The following is a 20,662-nucleotide window of genomic DNA, read 5'->3' as shown; positions in this document are numbered from 1 at the left end:
AAAAACAAAGGACACAGAGTCACCTCCTTATACTTCCCTATTGCCCATCTCGGTCTTAGCTCCTCTTTTGTTTTCTTTCCTTTATTTTCTTTTCCTTTTTTAGTTTTCGAAATAGGATTTCTCTGTAGCCCTGGCTGTCCTGGAACTATGTAGAGCAGATTGGCCTCAAACTCAGAGATCCACCTGCTTTGGCCTCCCAAGTGCTGGGATTAAAGCTATGTGCCAATACTGCAAAGCACTAATGTCTTCTTTTGAAAACTCTGCTATATTTCTTAAAACTCCTACTCAATGCCCACAATTCTCTGCTTCCTACTTTGTTCTAACCTCCTCTTCCATGACAAAACTAAAGAAATAAACACCATCTTGCCCCTATTATTACTCCTTCCATATAATCTCCAGACAGAATGACTCCTGCTATATAACATGTTTGAAAACTTCATCTTTCCTTCCAATCAATCCTGAGAGAATGCCCACTCTATTGCTTACTATTTCCTCATTACTGAATTCACTCTAATTGCACCCCACCCCCACCTCCGGTTTCCTCTGTGTAGCTTTGTTTGGCTGTCCTGAACTCACTTTGTAGACTAGATTGGCCTTGAAATCAGAAATCTACCTGCCTCTGCCTGCCTCCCAAGTGCTGGGATTAAAGGCCTATGCCACTACTGCCTATCCATACCAATGTTTTTTAATGACAAAAATTTGAATAGGCTCTACCCTCAAATATCACTACAGCATTTGACATATTAACCACTGCCTCCTTTGGGAGTGTCCCTGGCCCTGAGTGTGGAGCTGCATCAGTAGACCAGGAGGGCTCATGCATTCCTGGCCTCTGTTGTACCTTTCTCTTGGCTTGTTGTACCTTATCTAATCTGACAGTAACAATCTTCCTCTAACTACTTTAACTTTTGGTGAGCTACATTCTGTCTACTCATCTCACATTTTCATACTCATCTTCTTCTGTTACTATGTTCTTCAAGGCTCAAGGCATCAACGATTATTCCTATGCATGCTGGCACTAAACTCTAGTTTACTTTTTGATGGTCATCAATGACCAACTGTTCACAAGCACATGTACAGGCACTCATGTATACATACATACATACATACATACATACATACATACATACATACATACACTCTCTCTCTCTCTCTCTCTCTCTCTCTCTCTCTCTCTCTCTCTCTCTCTCTCTCTCTCTCCCCCTCCCTCCCAAAATACACAATAATAAATATTTTTATTTCAGGCTTTTAGTGTTAAACCAGAAATCCAGATTTCACTTTGGGTGGGTACTTCAAACACACTGAATAATCTCAATTTTCAGTCCAAAGCTCTTATTATGACATGTAACATTTCACTTTTCTTTCTTCAGGGTACCCTGTACATTCTCATCTGATTTTATCCTTTCAATCCCTACATACAAACTTGCTTCTTCACTTTTATAGCTGTATCACTCTGGCATAAAGACTCTTCTACTCTGCCTGCTGGACTGCAAAGTCTGTCTCCATTTCCTGTAAGCCAACTTTTAGCCTTTGATACTGTCATTTCTAATGTATTATATTATATCCCAAATCCACACTATCTTCCACTCAATTTAATTTTTATTTATTTATTTAATGTAGCCCAGGGTGGCCTGAAGCACCAGCTGCCTTGTTTTTTCCTCTCCAATCTTTAAAGGCCCTTGAGGATTCACAAGGATTGCTACAACTGACAGGCTAAATATCTAGTCAGGGCATGTAGTGGTTTAAGTAGGTATGGCCCTCCATAGACTTGTGATTGAATGCTTGGTCCATAGGGACTGACACTATTTATTAGGAGGTGTGGTCTTGTCAGGGCAAATGTGTCACTGTGGGTGTTGGATCTGAGGTCTCATATGCTCAAGCCATACCCAATGTGGGACACAGTTCCTTCTTTTGCCTGTGGATCAACATGTAGAACTCTCAGCTCCTTCTGCAGCACCATGTCTGTCTGCATGTGCCATGTCCCCTCAGGATAATAGACTAAAGCCTTGAAACTGTAAGACAATCCCAATTAAATGTTTTTCTTTATAGGAGTTGCTGCGATCATGGTGTCACTTTACAGCAACAGAAACCCTAAGACAAGGCCTAAAGTTTCATGGCTGCCCATAAGGCAAGTCATAAATAAAACAACAGAATAATTCGTGCCTAAGCATACATGAAGCTTAGATTTGCTCCTTAGCAAGTTAAAAATAATGTATAGTAATGTATAGCTGTGATCCAACACCTAGGAAGCTGGAAGATCGTTTGTTCAAGGTCATTTTAAGCCACTTATCAGTTCCAGCCCATCCTGGGATACATGAGAAGCTTTCTTTAAAGATATTTAGTGTTATACATTTACTTCTTTCTAGCTAGGAAGGTGAAAACTTCAATATATATGTATGTATGTATGTATGTATGTATGTATGTATGTATGTATGTATGTATGTATGTTTTGTTTTTACACCAGGGTGTCTAATAGTTAAGCTGACCCTGAACTTGTATACAAAGATGACTTTGAATTCCTGATCTCCCTCTCTTCTCTCCTCCCTCTCAGACTGGATTTCTCTGTGTAAGCCTGTCTGTCTGTCTTGGAACTCACTCTGTAGACCAGGCTGGCCTCAAACTCACAGAGATTTCTGTCTCTGTCTTCTGAGTGCTAGGATTAAAGGCTTGCACTACTACCACCTAGCCAGATTTTCTTTATATATACTTTAAATTTTTTTTATTGTATATATTTGTCTATGTAAGGATATGTGCACATGAGGGCAGGTGTCTGTTGTGTTCAGATTCCCTACAGCTCATGTAGTTCTACCTGCCTGATATGAGTGAGTGCTGGGAACTGAACTCCTGACCTAGGTAGGAACAGTACATGATCTTAATCACTGAGACATCTGTCTAGCCCCTGTAAGTATAAAAAAAAAAAAAAAATTACTAAGACTGTAGATGTAAGAATTAGCTACAGGGTGAGTGAGATGGCTCAGTGGATAATAGCATTTGCCACAAAGGCTTGACAACCTGAGCTCAAGCCCTAGAAGTCACAGTAGAAAGAGAACTTACTACCAAAAGCTGCCCTCTGCACAAATGTAATACTCCAAAAGAATGGCAAAAACAATATAAATATTATAAAACCAAAAGATAAAACAGGAACTTTAATTCATGTCTATGGGACTAGAAAATGGAATAACCCCTAAAGATGGCTATTTGGCAACATTTATTGAAATAAATTTATCCACCCATCCATCCATTTAAAAATCACTCTGGCAGGGATCTGTGATGGTTAGTTTTGTTTGTCTGAAGATTTGTCTTATGTGTGAATGTTTGTCTGCATGTAGGTCTGTGAACCACATGCCTGATGCCTGTGGAACTGGGAAAAAGGTGTTCAATCCATTGGAATTAGGTTATAGATACTTATGAATTAGCCCATAGGTGCTGGGAACTAAACCCAAGCTCTCTGGGCGAACAGCAAGTGCTCTTAACCACCGAATCACCTCCCCAGCCTGTTCATTTTTTCATTCTTTTTTTGAAACAGGGTTTCATTTTGCATCTCCAGCTGTCCCGGAACTCAATAGATCCACCTGCCGCTGCCTCTTGAGTGCTGGGAGTAAAAGTGCTTGCCTTGACATAACCTGGAGAGCCTGAATGAGAATTTGACTACAACAGGTTGCTTTAAGTGATGTAGAAGGATCCACTTTAAAGGTAGCACCTTCTACTACTGGACAAGACAAAAGGACATGGAAGGAGGAAAACTTCTCAAGTATTTGGACTGTAGCAAGATAAATAAAAGACTCAGAGACTGATATTGGCATTCAAGCTTCAAGTTGAAGATTAGAAAAGCAAATCGGCCAGCCAGTAGCTCTTACCTCTACCTCAGGCTGAAATGACTGATCAATGAACTCTCCCAAACCTCAGACTGCTGCCTCTCCAGCATGGCTGGAGAGAATCCTGAGACCGAGTCTACTGAAGACCCTGCTCCTATCTTTTATATCTCTCTAGTGCTGGGATTAAATGTGTGTCATCACTGCCTGGCTTCTATGGCTTGTGGCTGACTTTGCTTTCTGAATCCTCAGGCAAACTTTAATGAATCAGAAATAACATATTACCACACTTGAACTTCAATCTCAATGATGATGAGCTCATCTACCTTGCTGATGCTGCTGTCTCTTCAGCTATGAGAACCAACTTCTTTGGGCTTCTAATTCCAAGTGAAGTCCAAAAGCTCTCCAGCAACCCTCCAAGCTCTCACTGCCAGATTTGGACTGCTGAGGCATTCAGTCTTATGGACTCAACAACTACTAGGTTCTTGGTCTCTCCAACTGTGCTGCATAAGTGAATGTAATGGACTCCCCTTTTAGTATTTTAGAGAGAGAAGACTAGCACAGTCCTTCCTTTAACTATGCCCAGACACAGAGAATGACCACTACTAAGGTTATGCTTTGGATCTAAAATGTCCCCATAGGACCACATACTTTAATACCTAGTTCACTGAAGGTACCATCGTGGTTGTGGGGAATGGCTGCCTGAGGTGGATCATTTGAAGGTGGACCTTTGAAGGCTATAGCCCAGCTCTACTTTTTTTTTAAACTTGGCTCTCTGGAACTTGCTATGTAGCTCAGGCTGGCTTTGAAACTGTGAAGATCCACCTGCCTCTGCCTTTTGAGTCCCGGGATTAAAGGTGTGCACCTTTAATTCTTAAAAAGAATTTCCATATTTTGTGTGTGTGTGTTTGGATATTTTGGTTACAAGCTTGTGTACCATATGTGTGCTTGGTGACCATGGAGGTCACAAGAAGGCATCGGGTCCTTGAGCACTAAAGTTGCAGATAGTTGTGAGATAAAAAGTATGGACAAGGGAAACCAAATCAGGTCCTACAAAGAGCAACAAGTGCTCTTAACTGCTGGGCCACCTTGACAGCCCCCAGCTTCCTGGTGTGCCAAGATATGAGGAGCCATGGTCTCCTGCTCCCTCTGCCATAGAGCCACATCATATTCCCTAGCTTCCCTATCATGGACTATGTTCTGTAAAACCAGGAACCAAAACAAACCTCTGTAAACTGCTTCTGTCAGATATTTGGTCATGGTGAAATTAAGTAAAATTAATTAATAGAGGTTATCAATGAATTACTGATACAAGTGCTGTTTATGAGCAACAAACAGATGTAGCAAGCCTTATTAATGTAGCAGACTTTCTTGGATCGCCAGCCTCTGCATTATGGATGCTCAGCCTTATCTTATGCTTGTCATAGCTCTTATAACTCAATTTAATCTGTTTCTCTTCATCTACATTTTGCCTCAGGGCTTCAACCTTTCTTTCATTCAGTATGTCCTCTTTTTCCTGCTTCTTCATGTTTGGCTTGTCTGGCTTTCGCTGGCTACCTGCCTGGCTGGCCCTGGGTGTCTCCCTCTCTTTCTCCCTTGAACCAAGATTCTTCATCCTACTTGTTCTCTCTTCATTATCCCTCTACTGCCTATCTTCAACATTTTATTAGACCAATCAGATGCCTTAGGCAAGCCAAGCAACACATTCTTACATAATTAAAAAAATGTAACACATCTTTACATAGCTTAAGTAATACTTTACAACAGAAAGGAACTGGGCATGGTATCATACACCTATAATCCTAGTATTTGGGAGATGAAGCAGTAGGATTGAGTTTGAAGACATTCTGGGCTATACAGTGAGACAGTGCCAAAACACAATAACAATAATGTAATAAACCTTCAAACTTAATTACCTCTTCCTCTTCCTTTTAAAGACAGTCTCACTTTGTGTCCCTGGCTGGCCTAGAACTTATTATTTAGATCATGCTGGTATGAACTGTCTGCACTGGGACTGTAATTAAAGGCAAGCACCAAGCCTAGGTCAAATCTATTTTTAAGCTACTTAAATATGCCAGATATAAAATATTAGTAATATAACCTCAAATATCTAACTAGGCACTAGAGGGTGAATGTATAAATGACTTTCATGTCAACATCAGGCTCAATTATTTTTGCTTAAATAATCAACAAAATAAAGCCAGGAAAGGAAAAATAATTCTAAAGGCAAAAGGTAAAATACTTACTGCGATCTTGTCATCTTCTCTTCGTCTTCGACCTCTAAAAAGAGTTCTCCTATTAATAAAGAGGAAGAATACATATACTTATTTCCTCTCAAACATTTAAATTTTCAAAATAGGTGCTATTCCTCCATTATTATTAAGGAATTATGTAACTTCTTTTGAAAAGATCTTGAACTAATCCCCCCAAAATTTCACCAACTACTTCCACCACATAGCTAGCTGGACCCATTTCTATTAAGTAACACATTTTCCATTTCAGAAGCATTTTTTAAAAAAGATTATTTATTTATTATATATACAGTGTTCTGCCTGCATGTATGCCTGCATTCCAAAAGAAGGCACCAAATCTCATTACAGGTGGTTGTGAGCCACCATGTGGTTACTGGGAATCAATCAAGGACCTCTGGAAGAGCAGTCAGTGCTCTTAACCTCTGAGCCATCTCTCTAGCCCCCACCAGAAGCATTTTAAAGTCAAATTTAGCATAGTAGACAAAATAGAACTCTACTCTTACAGTTCAGAAGTAAGGAGAAATTCAAAATAGAAGACAGGGCTAGCCATGGAGGTGCACACCTTTAATCCCAATCCTTTTAGAAAGCAGAGGCAGGTAAATCTCTGAGTTTTGTGGCCAGCTTAGTTTCTAGGTGGCAAGTTACAGGGGAGGCATAGGTTAAACCCCCCTCCCACCCAAAAAACCCTGATTTAAAGGTATAGGTGCAGCTGAGTGTTAGTGCTTACATGAGATGGCTGAGAACATGTATTCAAATTCCTACCACTGCTAAACTCCCATCTCAAACTAAAACTAAACCTTCCCAAGTTCTATTAACCTATAAGAACAACGAATTTATTTAAGATAATCATATACCAATAATTAAAACAAAACCAGAAGGTTTTCAACATTGAAGATGAGCATGTTATAATTAAATAATTTTCATATACTCCATTTCCTTACCTGCCTCTACCAAAGTCCCCATTCTGATCCATCTGTAAAATTGGAGCCTCCTTTGGAAGATAAGTTTGTTCTTGATTCCCTGTTACTGTAGGGTTTTGTCGTTCAGAGAGAAAGTTCCTTGAACTAGATCTGCTCAATGGGCCATCCCCCAATGATACAGAGCCCTCTGTTGAGTGTTCTGAACCACTGGATGACCTAAAATGAGGCTTCACACTAAAAAAAATTAAAAATTAAATAAATAAAACACACACACACCCACATACAGGATAAATCAAGAAATTGTTATACATCTTATGGAATATTTTTACGTAAAAGCAAAAGAATGTCCATATCATGTGATGTATTTGACAAAATTTGGGGGGGGGGGAATCTGAAGTTTTAGATGAAGCTACTTCTACCTCAATATTGAAAAAAGTAAATATCAAGCTGGTGATGCACACTTTTAATCCCAGCAATAAGGAGAGAGAGGTAGGTAGGTCTTCATAAGTTTGAGGCAAGCCTGGTCTACATAGGAAATTCCAGGACAGCCAGAGTAATGGTCTCAAGCACAGCTATGAAACCACAGTTAGGATTTTACTGGCATCTAAAAAAGAAAAACAAAAACAACAACAAACCAAAGACACCAGACTTTGTATTTACTAACAAGGGCTATCAGGTATCTGAGAAGGGTAAAGCCACCAATGGAAGTAAGAAAAAACTCACTCTTACATGGGTGACTAAAAATATTATATTTGTTTTTATATATTTATATTACACACGTAGGAAAACGATGCTTATTAAGATTAGGAGAAAATAGAAAAGATCCAGAAAAGACAGGGCTAGAAAGACCTTATCTCCAAACAATCACAAGACAAAACCCAACTAACTATAGAGCAGTGGTGACACACACCTTTAATAACAGCACTCAGGAGGCAGAGTCAGTGGGATCTCTTGTGAGTTTGAAGCCATAGTGCCTGATCTACAAATCAAGCTACAAGAAAGCCAGAGCTACATTGTGAGACCCTGTCCTGAAAAAAAACTATATCTATCTATCTATCTATCTATCTATATATATATATATACCTATATATAATAAAATATAAAAAAAAACCTAAGTAAGGATCTTGGCTCAACAGCAAATTAAAAAGGAAGTGTGAGATTTTTCAATTGGTACACTGATTACAGTTTATATGCCCATTTCTTACAATCTGTTTTTACAGATATAAATTCATAGTATCAACAACATGCTATTTCTTGGCTTTTTAAACAGATTTAAAACACTACAAATAATTAAAATATAAACAGGTATTCACTCCAAAGACTTTTCAACCAAACCAAAAATCACAACTCACCTCCACATTTACTCCTAAGCCACTATGAAATGTCAGGTTAAACTTTTTGTGTAAGTCAGTCTAAAATGATGCTTCAAAAAATAGTCTGAAGCTAGCCTGGTCTACAAGGTTAGTTCCAGGACAGTCAAAAAGAAACCCTAACTCAAAAAAACCAAAGAAAATTTTCATTATAAAATATTTTAAAAGTGGGGGCTGGAGAAATGGCTCAGCAGTTAAGAGCACTGACTGTTCTTCCAGATGTCCTGAGTTCAATTCCCAGCAACCATATAGTGGCTCACACCCACCTTGAATGAGATCTGGTGCCCTCTGCTGGCATGCAGGCAGAAGACTGATACAGAATAAATAAATAAAATCTTTTAAAAAAAATTTTAAAAGTAACTAAAATTACAGTATATCCTTTAATAGAAGTTTAAAAATAGTTATCTATTTTTTCCTGAAAATAACTTGGTAAGATTCAATTACAAAGTTTACATGGACTTCAGAAACTATCATTCACCAAATTTCACCATGCATTGGACAGGCCCAATACATAAGTTTTTAAACTTTAACTAGCTTTAGTCCTACCCTTTACTAAGGGGGACTTAATAATCCCAGTCCAGGCATTGAAAGGGTGGAGGGATGAATAAAGAAACAGTGATAGCAAAGTAGAAAAATGTCTAGACTTCTGCAAGTTAGCTCCATTCTCACTAGGTAGATTATCATTGGGCTATCAAAAGTTGAAAGAAACATTTCAAAAAAGTATTAACCTGCCGGGCGTTGGTGGCGAAAGCCTTTATCCCAGCACTTGGGAGGCAGAGGCAGGCAGATCTCTGTGAGTTTGAGACCAGCCTGGTCTACAAGAGTTAGTTCCAGGACAGGCTCCAAAGCCACAGAGAAACTCTGTCTTAGAAAACCAAAAAGTATTATCCTAAACATGGACTATAAGCCTGTAAACCAAGCATTTGAGAGGTGGATGCAAGAGGATTGGGAGTTTAAGGACATTCTTGACCATAGTACATGTCTGAGCTAAATACCAAACCTGAAAAAATAAAACCAACAAATATAAACAATACCAAATATACACATAAAACAAACAAACAAAAACAGAACAAAAAGTAGTGTGGTAGTACATGCCTTTACTCCCACTACAATGGGGGCAGAAGCCAGACTGGTTTAGAGTTATAGGAGAACTATATAAAAGACCCTCTCTTCCCTCCTCTCTTCAGGGGAAAGTGAAAATGCACTCTGTTTTGAAACCAAGTCTCAAAACAAATTAAAAATACAAAATAAATAAATAAAATAATTTGCCCTCCCCCAAAACATACACAAAACTGAAGGGAAGGGGGCCTTTAATTGAAGTAGGTCTGGCTAACCATCACTTCTTAGAAGCAAGAAAGAAACAAGGAGTTGGGTGGTTGTGAAAACCTAGTATTTCAGCATTTTAATAAGAAGTACTCTTATGCTGGACGGTGGTGGCGCACACCTTTAATCCCAGCACTCAGGGGCAGAAGCAGGGAGTCTCTGTGAGTTTGGGACCAACCTCGGGTACAGAGCGAGTTCCAGGACAACCTCCAAAACAATACAGAGAAACTCTGTCTCGAAAAACAAAAAGAAACAAAAACCAAAAACAAAAAACAAAAAAAAAAAAAGAAAGAAAGAAAGAAAAAGAAAAATAGAAAGCACTCCTATTATTTCTGTAGGAGACAGCTTAGCAGGTAAGCTGACCTTGGAAATCCATACAAAAACCAGATGTGCTAACACATGTCATCCCAACATTCCTTTACAGACATAGGAATCAGACAAAAGAACTGCCCAGAAACTCAAGGACAAGCTAGACTGGGTATGTATAGTGGTAGAAAGAAGAAACCCTGCTTCAACAAAGGTAAAAACTGATTCCTCAAAGTTGTCTTCTGACCCCCACATGCATGCCATGCCACACATGAACACTAAGGACACACAAAAGAACTATACATACGCCCGTGCGTTGGTGGCACACGCCTTTAATCCTAGCACTTGGGAGGCAGAGGCAGGCGGATCTCTGTGAGTTTGAGACCAGCCTGGTCTACAAGAGCTAGTTCCAGGATAGGCTCCAAAGCTACACAGAGAAACCCTGTCTTGAACGCACTCCCCCCCAAAAAACTGTACATACATGGTTGCACGCATCATGTGCACACTTTTATTTTATTGTGGGGGCATTAGAATCCAGGGCCTTAATGAAACAAGGTGAGAGTAGTGAGTGACATGCCCAACCCTGTAGGTTTGGTTTTATTTGTTTTACAATTTTTATTTGTATGGATGTTTTAGCCACTTTATATCAGTGTTGACCAGAAGAGGGAGGTAGACCCTTCAAAACTAGTCATAGATGGTTGTGAGCCACCATAGGGATGCTAGGAATCAAAACTGTGTCCGTGGGAAGAACAGCTGGGGGTGCTCTGAAGGGCTAAGCCATCTCTCCAGCCTCTCTAGCCCTATACTTTTAAGACAAACATATGGAAAAATCAGTACTTTTACTAAAAAAAAAAAAAAAAAAAAAAAAAAATCGTGTGTTGGGGAAGAAACTCCATTGTTAAGTGCTTCTGTTATAAGCATAAGGACCTAAATTCAATACCCAGAACTTGGATTAAAGAATAAACTGGGAGTCAGTAGTGGTGGCACAGCCTTTAATCCCAGCACTTGGGAGGCAGACACAGGTGAATCTTCTGAGATCGAGGCCAGCCTGGTCTACAGAGCGAGTTCCAGGACAACCAGGACTACACAGAGAAACCCTATCTGGAAAAACAAAAATATAAAAATAATAAAATAAGCAGGAGGTGGAGAGCTGGCTCAGTAGTTAAGAGAATTGTAATTCTAGAGGACCAAGGTTCAATTCCCAGAGTCTACACAGTGTTTCACAACTATATGTAACTACAGTTCCAGGGGACAAAATGCCTTCCTCTGGGTTACTAGGAAAATGGAAATGAAAGTGGTATAGGTTTACATGCAGGTAAAACACCCACACACATAAAATAAAATAAGGAAGTGATGGGGGTTGTCCTTCTGTATGCTGTGAATGAATAAACAATGGACAGGTAGGATGTCGACAGGCAGGAAGTAGAGGCGGGGCTACCAGACTAGGAGAAGGCTGGAAAGAGGACCGCAGAGAGTGAGTTGGGGAGCAGGGATGGGGCCACATGCCATATAGCTGCTGAGGAAGCAAGAGGTCGGGGCATCACCGGTATGCTAAGATCACATGGAGATAAACAGATTAATAGAAATGGGTTAGTAAGAGAGGGCTGGCCAATAAGAAGCCTGAGCCATTGGCCAAACAGTTTATCATTAATAAAAGCCTCTGTGTGTTGATTTGGAACTAACCAGCTGTGGTACCAGGTGGGACAGAAGCATACAGTCTACATTAAAAGATGGGTGAAATCCTCACCTATTCTGGCCTTGAAGAATTCTAGACTGAACAATTCACAAACTTTTTATAAAAATAAATGAAAACAATTACATTGAGTCTCCCAATAAGAATATGGTAATTCCTTATGAATTACTGGGAACTGTTTAAAATAAATTTCAGGTATTATTTTTTATCTTACCGATTTTTTTGGAATGGTCGGCTAATATTCACAGCAGTAGCATTTGTTTTATACGATCCTGGTGAAGTAAAGCCATTCACAAAGCTACCATTGGGAAAAGGAGCCTAAAAGAAAACATAAATGTTTAACTGTAAGAATATACTACTGGAAACCAAAAAGAAACAAACAAAAACAAAAAACATACTACTGTAGAGAGGGTTTTGACATCAGTTTCTTCAATAAGTCAAAAAGAATAGAAAACTCTGTACTTACTCATTTCTGCAATGCTCCCACTAAACACCATTTTATTATGAATAACACATTACTAATTCATTACATACAAACTGCTCTTCCATGACAAAAAAAAAAAAAAAATTTTTTTTTTTTTTTTTCGAGACAGGATTTCTCTGTGTAGCTTTGGAGCCTATCCTGGCACTCGCTCTGGAGACCAGGCTGGCCTTGAACTCACAGAGATCTGCCTAGCCTCTGCCTCCCGAGTGCTGGGATTAAAGGTGTGTGCCACCAATGCCTGGCTCATGACAAAATTTTACAACACTAGAATCATTTAAAAATCACAAAGGAGCTGGGCATGGTGGTGCACACCTTAAGTCCCAGCCGTCTAGGCACAGGAGGATCTCTGAGTTCAAGGCCAGCCTGGTCTACATAGAGAATTCCAGGATAGCCAGGGATACATGGCAAAACCAACAATCAATCAATCAATTAATGAACCAACCACAAATTACTTAGTAATTCTTCAAACAATCAAATTGCAGAACTAACAGCTCAACCCTCAGTAATATGCTTAGACTAGAGATGAACTGGGCTTTTATGGGTCATTTTTATGATGACTATGGTAGTCTGTAACTTGCTATGCAGACTAGTCTGACCTTGAAGCTGCTGCTTTGTGGGTGCTCCAAACACAGGCAAATGCATCTGCACCTGGTTTTCAGATCATCTCTTTACTTTTTAGCTTGATCTAAATATCTTAGTACTTTCTAAAAGTCTCACTTACCAGTGGTGTTTCAAAGTAAGGTGCAGGACTTGGAGACCAAGACTGAGGCACAATACTGTACACTGAGTACTGCTGATGAGGGTTATACACTGGCTGCATAAAGACTGGTGAGGGATATTGAGCTGGAGTCTGAATGGGTTGAGTATACATACTAGAATCCATTAATCGATAACCATTCTTAGCAAAAAATGTATTAATGGCTTTTATCCTTGCCTAGAAGAAGAAAACATAATAATAAAAGATGAAGTGTATATTACAGCAAATATATTCAACTCATTTTTCATGAATGTTATGATTTATTTCTGCTTAGAATCAATTGAGCAAAATAAAACAATAGCTTTAAATAGAAAAGTATGGATTTGAGAAGAACCACAATAAACAAGGTAAAAATAAGTAAACATGGGTTGATTCAATGGTTAAGCGTGTGTCTGCTAGCCTTCCAGAGGATCCTCTAGCCCTGCAAAGGGAAATATTACCATCTGTAACATGAACCTGGAGTGCATTAGGTTATAGGAAACAGCTAAGAACAAAAGGTGCCCCTGGCCTCTGCTGGCACTGGCACTGGCACTTACTTGTAGATGCTCATGTGCAGAAACATACATGGATACGTAATTAAAATAAAAAGTGCAATATTGCTTTGTTTGGCTCTTGTTGGCACCAGATAAACACGGATCTACACAGTAAAATCATAAAAAAGATGAAAAAAAAATTGCTTATAGAAAAAGGACACTGAAGCTGTCATAATGAAGATAGGAGTAGTGGCTCAGGGACATAAAGACTGAGGAAACAGATCAAAGACCCCCAAGACACATCTCTAAAGAAATGTGACAGGTTGAATCAGCAAGTAAAAGTAGACAATTGTCCAAATTAAGGGAAAAAAATGAGTTCAATTTCCAGCACCTGTTTCAGGCAGCTTACAATTGCTTGTAACTCTAGAGCCAGGGATGTCCCTAATCTCAGATATATGCACATATACACACACACACACACACACACACACACACACACACACACACACACACACACACACACACACAATAATTAAAATATATTAAATTAAAAGGGAATTAGGTTTTATTCTATAATATATACCAAATTAATGAAGGTTTATCAAAGATCAAAATATAAATATGAAACCTTTAAGTCATTAGGAGACACAAAACAGTATCTCTGTAACCTCAAAGGGGAACAGTGATTAAAAGAGAGAAACAAAGATAGAATGATTAGCAAAGGAAACTCAATTGTAATATGGAACTCGTATTATCAGCAACCCCACACAAATCAGATTTAGATGCCAATTCTTACAGTAGTATCTTGTGATAGTTGTCTGAAGTAAAAGTTACTTGCACCATTTGATTTCCTTAGTAGTTAGTCATTTGACACTAGACTGGCTACACCATTTTCTTCAGTAGTCAAAGTGGAAAAATCAAGAGCACATCTCAGTAAGTTGTTCTTTCACATGTACAAGGCTTGCCTTGAACTCACTATGTAGCTCAAGATAGCCCGAAACAACCAATTTCCTTCTCTCACTCTGTAAGAATGAATGAATGTGTGCATAGTGCTTAAAACTAAAACAGTAAGAAAATAAGAAAGGAGTTAGTAAATCAGTGTATATGAGCCTACACCAACTAGTCAAGTCTACACAACGGTAATAATGATGAAAGAAGGCAAATGTTATGGAATTTGAAAAGAAAGACACTGAAGTATTATCTGTAACACTTCCTTCTCAAATGGATGTAACTGTAATAACAGTTAACTGAGACAGGGCTGGAAGAACTGGAAATGGTTTTTATCACTTACTATTATTTGAGATCTGGATTTAAAGGATGTGAATTAGAATAAAAACTTTGTAATTCCCTGTAAAAAAAACTTCTGTATTCAGACTGTTTTCATGTTTTATGTCAACCAATTTTCTAAAGAACACAGGAATGTTTCTAAACTTACTATAGGTTTTATAAAACATCTTTCATGTATTCTTAATTCTTTTAAAAGAAGCAAAATAGACAAAAACCCAGTAACAGTCACCCCCCAACCCTTTTTCACACTATCATCTAATGTATCTTACCATGATTGGCTTGCCCTGAAACGTTTTAACTTCTTCTCTTAAATATTTAAAAGCCTGTTAAAACAAAAATGAACTTTTATTAGTATTTAAACATTTTTAATAAAGTCTTTTTCATTCTCCCAAATGAGCATGCTATTATCAGTTCCTAAACTAAACAAAAAGGTCTTGCTGAGCACACTTGTAATCCCAGCACTCAGGAAGCTACACAGTAGATGGCTTTGTGAGCTAAACCAGCCTTGAACACAGCAAGGCAAAAACAAATGGAAACAACAAACCTTGAGGTAATGAGAGGAAAAAGCATGAAAACAACACACTCCTAGTTACAGATCGTAGGTAATGCAGGAAGTTGATTTGAGGTTATGACAAAAGGCAGGACACATGAATCAACAAGTAACAACTTTAATTTTACTCAGCTGTGAGTGGTGGCTTTGACACGGGACTGCTGGGAGTGAGAGGCCAGCCTGGCCAACCTCACTGATTGCAAATACACAAGAGGAAAAAACAACAACAACAACAAAAATAAATAAATAAAAAATTTAAAAAATAAAAAAATAAAAAAAAAAACACTACAACACCATCAACAAAAACCCTAGATAACTGAGTCTCCAAACAAAAAACTTGAATTTGATTTTTCACATCTTCCAGATCCAGGATATCTAGCACATTTTTCTTGCCTTCTTGAGCACCAGGTACACACAGACAAAACACTCATACACATTAAAGAAGAAAAAAAGGGGGGGGGGATAAGATCTCAGCATTCTAGAGGAAGTGAGGATGGAAGACTGCCATGGAGCCTAGGTTACCACAGTGAGTCCTGTATCAGCCAGCCTCAGAATAAGACAGTCCCCCCCCCCCCCAAAAAACAAAAAACTACAAATCTTTACATATATTTAAAGTCTGTGCTTTTTTCATTGACCAGTAAACATTTTTTTAAAATTAAAACTGATAAAACTGGTAGAGAGGAAATGGCACATCTTCAATCCCAGCACTCCAGAGGCCGAGGCAGGCAGATCTTTGTGAGTTCGAGGCCAGACTGGTCTACATAGTGAGTTTCAGGACAACCAGGACTACACAGAGAAACCCTGTCTTGAAAAATGAAAACTAATAAATAATAATAAAGAAGATCTGTTAAAATTAATATGCAGATGATAAAAAAGAAGACCAATTATCAATTAAGTAAAAATATGATCAGTCTTAGTAAACATTTTCTTCTTTTTGTTGACAGTCTCACTCTGTAACCTAGGCTGGCCTTAAACTCATCACATTTTTGGTCCTCCTACTTCAGTGATAACAAGCATGCACCATTACTGCCATGTCTAATTTAAGTTTTCCTCCTTTATTAAAGTTTTTGATACAGGATCTATGTAACCCAATCTCAGTTATGTAGTCAATGTTGGTTCTGGACTCCTGATGTTGCCTGTTTCTACCTCCCAAGTTTGGTGATTATAGGAGGAACTACCATATCTGGCCTTTTCTTGTGGTACTGACCACTGAACCTAGGACTTCACGTATCCTAACATGTACTCTACTACTGGGTCACATCCCTACCCTAAATACATCCTCTTCAACAAAATACATAACTTTTCTTTTTCCAGTAAGATTTTTAATGGAAGCTCTCCTCTCACCTGTTGTGCATCTGTGTCTGACTGGAAAGTGATATACCAGCTGCTGTTGTGTGCGAATTCACAGCTTATCACTTTGGGGCAGTTTTCATTTTTAAACAAAGCTTTTACTTCCTAAAAAAAAAAAAAAAGTATAGTCAACTTTAAAATGAAAACATGCGCAGTTAGTGTAAACATTTTCACATAATAATGTTTATTAATTTATAAACAACATAAGAGAAGTACTTCAGTTCTAATAGCAAGCGGAATTTTCCTTATAGTACTCTCTCCTGTCGTTTTCCTCCCCAACAGGGTTTTGTTTTGTTTTTTGAGACAGGGTTTCTCTGTCTAGCCCTGGCTGTCCTGGAACTTGCTCTGTAGAGCAGGCTGTCTCAAACTCATAGAGACGCACAATCCCCTCTTTAATTTTTAGAACACCCACATGCATTAGTGAGGCCAGCAGCACAAGAGTTAAGAAACACAAGCTCTAGAATCAGACCAAGTTTCAATCTAGTCTGTCATTTAATAATCTAATCCACTTACTCTTGGGTAATTTTTTTTTTAACCATACACTATGGCTCAGTTACTTTGAATATACAACAATAATAAAACTATGGCTTTAATAATTTGAAAGTTAGTGAATTCTTGGTAGAATTATTAAGTAAATGTGTGTATGTATGCATATTTTTAGAAGGGTATAATTCTGCAGTATACTGACATTATACTATAATATCATTCAAATATTTTATTCCCAAACCTAAACCACACTTGATCCTTGCTGTAGCTTTTATATTTTGTTAACAAATCCTTATTCAAAATTTTCTTTTTCATCCACTCTTATTAGATGAATCCTCCTACTTTAACTGTCAATACATTCAAAATTAGTATTACTGCAATACTTAAGTTTATCCTAAGAACAAAGAGGTATACGTTTTTTCCTCCCCTATGCCATTCTAATACTTCAAATCTAACAAGTCTACATTAACTGATACAAGGGTATTGGTTTCTACTTTGCTTACCTACTTCCTCCAATCTAAACAGTTAAAGGACATTTATTTTTAATAATAATCAATGATTACCTCTACTGGCGTTGTTTCAGGAATTTCTCTGAGAATTACGATACAACGCTTATGACTTGGTCTCACCTTCTCCCCCTTCTCATCAACTTGTACCATAGGAGAAGCTGAAATGTAAAAAACAATGTATCTCATTTAAAAGTGACAGGTACTGATATTAATGGTGCCATTAAAAACTATTTAGTCCAATTTTACCAAATATATCATCAAACGCTAAGGCAAAATGCCAAAAGTTACTGTCACGCTTAAAAAAAAAAAAAAGTTTATATGCCAAGATGATTACCAAATGTTATTTGCTAATTATCTGGAGCACCTACACTGTGATTAAATATGCTGAAAAGAATACTCCGTGGAACAAAAAGCATTTATAATTATGACTTCAAAGTATATTGCCTTTCTTCCTAGTGATGAGGATAAAGTCCAGAAATCACCCCAACAAATCTGCTCTTATTAATACATCACCACAAAGGCCAAAAAACATATGGGGCGGGGGATGGAGATATAGGAGGTACAAGTTCACCATCTAACTTCAGGAATATTTGTCAAACTATATATAAGTCACAACTCATTAGCAGGTTGTGAAATCATAAAACAAATTAGGCCATTACTATTCAACAACTTTTACTTGCAAATACTTACTATGTGTACAAGAGTAAAAGCAAGCCAGGCTTTGGGGGCTCACGCCTTTAATCCCAGCACTGGGGAGGCAGAGGAAGGCGGGATCTCTGTGAGTTCAAGGCCAGCCTGGTCTACAAGAGCTAGTTACAGGACAACCTCCAAAGCAATACAGAGAAACCCTGTTTCCAAAAACCAAAAAAAAAAAAAAAAAAAAAAAGCAAATACATACTGACATATCCACACACTAAAAAGCCCATTTAAAACAATTCCCTCTATGATTAGAAATAATTTTTTTAATAAAAACTTTTATAATTATGAAAAGAGCTAAAACTCATTGACATACATCTTAACACTTCAAGAATTAAATCTGGATCTGTGGTCAGTTTTTTTATTTCTTCCATATTGGCAACTGTCCATATTGGAACGAATTGATCACTATCCATTTGAGATATCAAGTAAAGATCCTTTGATAAATTTTCTCTGAAAGAAATAAACAGAACCAATTATAATACACAATTCTTAAGAAGTACCTAAAGCAAAAAATTACCATATTCATGTTTTTAACTATGTTTAAAGAAATCAAAGTAGTAGAAACTGTAAGATGAATTATGAAAAGTTCAGTTGGGCAGTGGTGATGCACACCTTTAATCCCAGAACTTGGGAGGCAGACTCAGGTAGATCTCTGTGAGTTTGAGGCCAGCCTGGTCTACAGAGCTAGTTCCAGGACAGCTAGGGCTGTAACACAAAGAGACACTATCTCAAAAAACTAAAACACAAAAGTTCAACAGTTGTTATCAGCTCAATTTAAAATATACCAACATAATAATAAACCAGTAACAACTTCAAAAGGTGTTTTTTTTTTTGTTGTTTTTTGGTATGGGAAAGGGAAGAGAAGGGGACGAAGGGAGAGAGAGAGAGAAAGAAGCGGAGAAAAGGGGTGGAGGAGGGAGAGGCTCAAAAGGTTTTGAATCCCAGAGTATATGGAAAAAATGGTTGTTTAACCAGAAACTGAATCATGGATGATATTTAATACATCATTTTTTCCCATAAAAGTGCTTGACAATATTGTAACTTGAAAGTATTTAAAATTAAAATGAAAGATTAAGGTACTCTTCAATGCTGGCATCACAGATGTGTACTACCAAGGCCAATTCAGTATCTTGTCTTTTGTTTGTATCAAACAGTCTTTAAAGCAGAGTAAATAAGAATACCTGTGCTGGGTGGCGGTGCTGGTGTATGCCTTTCAGCACTGCACTCAGAAGGCAGAGGCAGGTCAGGTGGGTCTCTGAGTTTCAGGACAGCCTGGTCTACAGAGCCAGGACAGCCAGAGCTACACAGAAACCCTGTCTCCCCCCACCCACCCACCCTTCCCACCCCGCCCCCCCCCCAAAAAAAACCACTCAAAACCTATACTCTGGATTCTACTTTCTCTCATGATGCTCTACTTTAACTTTTTTTTTTTAATTGTTTTGTGTCTCCCAGGTAGATTATGGATTTCATGAAAGATCTTTATAACTAGATACTACTTTAAAGTCTTATGGAGAGCTAGAGAGACGGTCCAGGGCCTTAAAGAACTGAATGATTTTTCCAGAAGACCTAGGTTTGATTCCCAGAACTCACATGGAAGCTCACAGTCATCTGTTAACTTTAATTCCAGGGGATCTGATGCCCTCTTCTAGGCTCTGCAGGCAATACATGTTTATGTGTTGACATATAGGCAGGCAAATACCCATACACACACACAAATAAATAAATCTTTAAAAAAAATCTATCTTATGGGCAAAGAGTAAGCTCAAAGACCTTTAAATTAAAATTCAACTAAGATAGTTATGGAAGTTATTTGTTGGAGGGAGGGTAATAGAAGATACCAGTAAGATTAAACTCAGATTTCACCATAAAAGGACAAATTAACATCAGTGTAATAAATGTTATTATTTAATAACTTGAAAATCAGAAACCTGTAATCATGATTTTTGCACAATTAAAACACTGTAGCTTAAGCCAACCCTGACTTGCAGCAACCCCAATCTTATCAGCCAGTATCAAAGTGCTTAGCCAAAGAAACTACAATTGTCAAAAGAAAATCAAATTGATAGTACATCTAAGACTTCCCATTTACAAGTAAACTTGGTATTTAGTATTGGCAATGTAGCTGAGCCACAAATAATATTAGCCAGACTGACTGGGAAGTTCACTATAGATCTAAGTGTGATGTGGTCAATCACACACACTCTTATATCAGAAACTAAAAATGTATATAAATAACAAAAATCATATTTCTGGAAATATGAGACATAACTAATAGAAGCTTCAAAATTACTTAAGTATCAGGAATATTTTTCCTTCTAGAATACATTTGTGAATAATGGTTCAGAGTAACTTAACTGGGCAATGGAGAAACCAGAGAAGCAGACTTGAGTAGTT

The 20,662-nt window shown here is 38.0% G+C and overlaps 1 protein-coding gene across 4 annotated transcripts in view; it reads right to left on the bottom strand.

Annotated features, from left to right (window-relative positions):
- Larp4 (La ribonucleoprotein 4) overlaps positions 1-20,662 on the bottom strand; it is a 64,034-nt gene that overhangs the window by 18,494 nt on the left and 24,878 nt on the right. For 3 of the 4 annotated variants that reach the window (XM_027396567.2, XM_027396565.2, XM_027396566.2), the window contains exons 5-12: positions 18,582-18,718; positions 17,624-17,727; positions 16,569-16,679; positions 14,944-14,997; positions 12,879-13,091; positions 11,888-11,991; positions 7,003-7,215; positions 6,056-6,104 (exon numbers count right to left, since the gene is read on the bottom strand). In XM_027396567.2, coding sequence (XP_027252368.1) covers positions 6,056-6,104; positions 7,003-7,215; positions 11,888-11,991; positions 12,879-13,091; positions 14,944-14,997; positions 16,569-16,679; positions 17,624-17,727; positions 18,582-18,718 — 985 coding nt within the window. Of the gene's footprint in view, positions 1-6,055; positions 6,105-6,998; positions 7,216-11,887; positions 11,992-12,878; positions 13,092-14,943; positions 14,998-16,568; positions 16,680-17,623; positions 17,728-18,581; positions 18,719-20,662 lie in introns of those variants that run through there. The other variant, XM_027396568.2, reaches the window with a different exon arrangement.

Source organism: Cricetulus griseus, chromosome 2, assembly GCF_003668045.3.
Source record: "Cricetulus griseus strain 17A/GY chromosome 2, alternate assembly CriGri-PICRH-1.0, whole genome shotgun sequence".
NCBI classification, from domain to species: Eukaryota; Metazoa; Chordata; class Mammalia; order Rodentia; family Cricetidae; genus Cricetulus; species Cricetulus griseus.
Note: the sequence above shows the minus strand (reverse complement) of the source record. Positions and strands in the feature narration are given on the sequence as shown.